The 5418-nt window shown below is 45.3% G+C and overlaps 1 protein-coding gene across 2 annotated transcripts in view; it reads right to left on the bottom strand.

Moving 5' to 3' along the window:
* The window catches only part of FCRL6 (Fc receptor-like 6), a 15615-nt gene that overhangs the window by 9556 nt on the left and 641 nt on the right, over positions 1-5418 (bottom strand). The window contains exon 2 of one of the 2 annotated variants that reach the window (XM_011957192.1): positions 4006-4041. In XM_011957192.1, the coding sequence (XP_011812582.1) occupies positions 4006-4041 (36 nt within the window). Of the gene's footprint in view, positions 1-4005; positions 4159-5418 lie in introns of both variants that reach the window. The other variant, XM_011957191.1, reaches the window with a different exon arrangement.

The raw sequence follows: 5418 nt of genomic DNA, 5'->3' as shown, positions 1-5418 counted from the left end.
AACCACCCAGCCACCAAACCACCCATCCACCCATCCACCCAACCACCCAACCATCCAGCCACATAGCCACTCAACCACCAAGCAACCCAGCCATCAGCCATCCAACCATCCAACTACACAGCCACCCAACCACCCAGCCACCCAGCCATCCCATCATCCAACAACCCAACCATCCAACTACTCAACCACCCAGCCAGTCAGCCACTTGACCACTCAATGTTGGTGGACCTACTCCCTAGAACTCTTTGCTCTATCTCAGTTCAAATATTGCCTTCTCAAACACGTCTTTCCTGAGACTCCAATCAGAAGAATTTTCCCCAGTCACTAAAACAATGCCTCATTGTATTATCATCAAAGCACTTATCACTATTCAAATTTATCTTATTCATTAAATTGCTTACATGTTATCACCTGTCTGTCTGTCTAGAATGTAAGCTCCACATTAGCAGGGACTCTGCCTATCTTACTCATTGCTATATTTTCTATGCCTAGGACCTGTGCCTGGAACATAGTCTGTGTTCAGTAAGCATCTGCTGAATAAATGCACGAATGCTTTCCTTTGCATCCAGTTGTATGAGGTGGGAAGCCAAAAGTAGAAAACATAGGACTAGACTCTTGCACGAATGTGCCAGAGAACCCATATTGCAAGGGCAGGGCCTGATTCTTGTGGTCCCATCTGTCCACAGAACTCTGGTGAAAAGGGTACAGAAGTGATCAGACTGAGGAGGCCAAGTCCCCTGAAAGAGTAATCACTGAAGGATGTGAGACATTGTCAGGCAGCACAGATGAATAAGAGAACTACAAATAAACTGGATGCATCCCACATCATGCTTGCATCTTGGATGTGCTGCATTCATCCTTTTAAATGAATGGTGTGAGAATAGGTAACCTGGGAAGAGAGGCCAACTCACAAAATGATGACAGATATGGTTAGGTAGGTTTGAATAACCCAAGTAATGGAAGACTCGAAATTGAAAGTCACAGCTGGATATGAAGCAGTGAAGAATCTTCTGAACTTTGGGGCAAGGTGTGAAACAATGAATGAATGTAGGGCTGAGTGCAGTCAGTCCAGCCAATCCTCATACATTTATTTGTGTCCTTTATTGCTGACATGTCCTAGGTATTTTGCATAACACCAAGAAAATGCAAGAATGGCCTTGGGAGGGGTGGGTGAAAACCCTCTAAGAGCAGATGTTTGGCTCTGTCACATGGTGTCATCTTTGTTTTTTACAATACTTTGGACACAGATGGAATCTTTCAGCTCCATTCTCTATTCAGCTCAGGGTCAGCTCAGTCATAAGTTCTCAAGAGTGTGCAGAACAATGAGTCTCTTCCTCATCATCCCTCCATTTCCACCCCTAACCCCCATCTATGAGCTTGGTGTAGTGGAAAGCATGCAGGATTTGGAATCAGATGACCTGGACTTGAGTCATGAATTTGACTCTTTCTGTATGACCTTGAACAAGTTGTTTAAATTCCAAGAGCCTTCAACATCTTGTTCTGTCATATCATATAATAGAAATGATAATAGTCATTTTTTTTCTGACAGTGTAGTTGTGAAGGTTATATTGACCCACTGCCTGGGAAAGTGGTTACTACATTAACTGAAAGCAGAAAGAAGGCCTGACCTCAGAGTGACAGAGACCTTACTCTGTAGTAATGTTTTCCTTCCCTTCCCCTCCTCACTGGAAAACAATTTTGCAGCTACAACGTGCTAAACAAACAGGGTTGAGGCCACTTAAGCCAAAAACAAGACAGAAAGCACCCAGGAAGCATAGATGCACTTAAAATGAGCTCATGCCCCCAAATCCTGATGACTTGCTGCCTGTGGTACTGCCAGATCTTGGAGGTGGGATTACAAACTTGCTTTCTGCAATTAAAACAGCAGCCAACTGGGAACATACACAGTGGGTGACACCTGCTTACAGCAGTTTCTGCAATGAGGGCCCAGGGACCTCCATTAGCTATATAGGCCGAAGATGAGGTGACAGTATAATGAGGTGGCCAAGAGCTACTGTCAAACCAAGTTCCATAATAGAGTTCCAAAAAATGAAGGCAGCAGCCCCTGCCAACTCTAGCAGCAGTATAATTTCCTCTTAGAGTTTCTGAGGGATCGGGAGATATTTATCTGGGAAAGATACAAGAGGAGAGACACAAAACACTTGGTGGGCTAAGCTTAAAAGAAGGGAGCGACTTATTCTGAGTTACTTTATAGGACAGAAATGGAAACTAGAGGGATCAGGCAGGCAGATTTCAGCTCACCATGAAGAACTCTCTCACCACTGAGCTCTGCCACTGTGGAACAGGGTGCTGTGCCAAGCCGCAGCAGTCACATTGCTGGGAGCGCTGTATGGGACCCCATGACACCTCCTATGGACACTGTGTGAGTATGCAGGGAGCAGGCTCCAGCGGTAGGAGGGAAGTTGGCTAATGTTCAGCTCAGAAGAAAATTAAGCTTAATTTCCCAAACTTTAAGTACATATTTCACATTCAGCCAGGTCCCAGCATGCTCAGTGTCAGGGTTCCTTTCCTGCTGGAGTCCTCACAGCCAATAATAGTAATAGCCACCAATTTATTATGACCACATCCTGTTCTTGAGAGAGGAAATAGCAGCTCTACATGATACATGTTTCTACACACCCAGCCGCAGGGCCTGTGATTTCGGCTGTTTTTCTGGGGTCCCTGAGCATCACATGGGACCAAATGTGCTGGTGTTGGGTTCTCCATTACACTGTGCACCAGTCAGCCGGTCACTGACTCCCTTCCTCTCCTCCTTTGCTGTCTGTCATCCTTGTCCTGGGTTCTAAGCTGGAACACTCTCAGACTGTATCTAGACAACTCCAAGGGCTGTTCCTTTTACAAGGTAGTGCCATTTGCTCCTGTGAGTCTTGTGCCTGGAGTATATCCAGGCACTGCCTCAGTGTGAGCGTTAGACCTTTCCATTTGTCCAAATGGCCATTCATAAAACACACAGAGTAACATGCTACGCTGGAGAAGGAACATTGAGTGGAACAGGCATTTTCCTCACAGGGTCAAATTCTCACAAACTGTCCAGGAAGAGGTTATATTTAGGAACAGTTTTGCTTTTCTAGTTCAATGAAAACAAACAGCAAACAAGCTATTGGGGCCAAGAATTAAAAAGTAGGTCCACTTGGAAACTGTAAAGTGAAACAAAATATATGCACAAATTATTTCTTTTAGGTATAAGTAGGGTGATACTGGCTGAGACTGAGCTGGGTTTGGGGGAGCCCAGTGACCCTCCCCGTGCAATCCTCCGCCCTTAGACCAGCTCCGTCAGTTACAAGTAACCTGCATGAGGAGAAATGGAGAGAAGAGAGAGAGACATGGATCAGATAATGAAGTTGATTCTTCAAACCAGCCCCATGGGTCTGAAACAGCCTCCAACAGAGAGATGTACGCGGAAGAGAGACGGTCAATTTGAAAAGGGCTTTGGTTACTCAGAGCACAGGCCTTTCAACCAGGTGAGAGGTCTGACCATTGTTAAGTGGTTCTAAGAAAATGCTGAGGCTCCATAAAAATATGTCACCCTGTAAAATTCCACCTCCCATTGCTGAGCAAAACGTCTGGGACTGTTATCCCTCATTTCCCTGACTCCTGCCCTGTTGCCCCCAGCGGCCTCCTTCCTTTCTGTAACTTTCCTTTTGAGACAACTATGATTAGTATTTTAACCTGGTGTCACAAGGTAGAAATGTCATTGGGAAGTTAGGGGACTTTGTAATGTGATTTTCTGCCTCCCTAATTTATCTCTGACGTATCAAAGGGCTGCCCTGCCAAGGACCCAGGACAATGGGTTAGGAAACACTGAGGAGTTTCTCCTACCCCAGTGCCCATCTCTCCCAAGCATGCCCAGGTGCACACACCTGTCTTGAGCTCCAGCCACAAACCCACTGGAATTGGAAAAGGTAAGATGAGGAACTTGGTGTCTCAGGGATGACTTATGGTCCTTAGTGCTCTAGGAGGGGATGCCCAAGCTCACTGACTTACCAAAGAGCAGCACAGCCGTCCAAAGCAGCATGGGGCCTGTCCTGGCACAGAGGAGGGAACACAGGTCAGAAACAGGCTGGGCGAAGCTGGCAGAGAGCAACCAGGCCTCAGGATCGAAGGTGGGTGAGTGACCTAAGCTGGGTGGTGCTATAGCTTGATAGTTGAAATAGGAAGTGGGAAAGAAACTTACAAAGCTCTAACTGGTATTTCTTCTGTGGCTGAAGAAGTATTACATGAATAAATTTTCTTGAACACTAAGCATGAAGGAGGCAGTAACTCACTAATAAATCCCTTACATTTTCTGTGGCTTCAACAAGCCTATGCCAGGGAACTAGGATGGAACATTATTACGGGACACCTCCACTAGAAAGATCCAGAGACTGCCCGAATTTGCTTGTCCTCAGCATCATTCGGCCTGGGAGCGCAGCACTGGAAAACTAAGATCATCTACCCCTTGACCCCCAAGCGACCTCCCAGCTTCCGAGGCACTCCTGTCTCCAGCGGTAAATGCTTGTGGACGCTGCAATGCGATGGAGAAGTGGAGCCCTGAGGACGGTTCACAAGATCCTCAGTTCAAGAAGGAATCAAGCATTGATGAGTATGGAGTAGAACACAGATGGAGCTTTGGAATCTGAGGCTTTTAAGACTGTCAGGTATTATTTTGAGAATAACTCTTCCTTAAAAGACACCATTAAGAAAGGGAATAGGCGAGTTGTGGTGTGATGAGATAGTTTAAATACATGTGGCTGACAAAGGGCCCACACAAGAAATATAAGAATTTCTGCAAGTCAATAAGAAGAAGACAGACGAATACTAGAAAAATGGGCAAAAATAATTGGATAGGTACTTCACAGAAGCAGATATCCACGTGTCAAATCAACATAGCACAAGGAGCTTGATATCATAAATCACTGTGGGAACGCAAATTTAAACTACAGTAAGATACCACTACACCTTCCGTAAGAATAAGGGAGTGATACTGGCTGAGACTGAGCTGGGTCTGGGGGAGCCCAGTGACCCGCCCCATGCAATCCTCTACTGAGTATTGGTGAGGATGTGAAGAAACTAGAACTCTTGTACACCACCAGTGGGAATATAAATGGTACAGTCACTGGAAAATGGCTTGGCAGAATCTACCAAAACTAAACACAAGGATCCCTGATGGTTCAGCATTTTCACTCCTGGGTAGATGTTGAACAGAAATGTATACATACAGGCATCAAAAAACATGCACATGAGTGCTCATAGCAGCATCATTTGTAATAGATAAAAACTGGAAATTATTCAATGTTCCCTCAACAGAGAAAGAGGTCCCACATTCCCATCTCCTCTGTGGACAGAACATGAGAGTTTACGGTGAAACATGGAGTCAGGCAAAATACTAGGAAGCATTTTCTTTCTTTTCTTTTCTTT

This window comes from Colobus angolensis, unplaced genomic scaffold (genome assembly GCF_000951035.1).
Source record: "Colobus angolensis palliatus isolate OR3802 unplaced genomic scaffold, Cang.pa_1.0 Scaffold439, whole genome shotgun sequence".
In the NCBI taxonomy this organism is placed as follows: Eukaryota; Metazoa; Chordata; class Mammalia; order Primates; family Cercopithecidae; genus Colobus; species Colobus angolensis.
The sequence above is the reverse complement of the archived record's forward strand: the minus strand, read 5'-3'. Positions and strand labels throughout refer to the sequence as shown.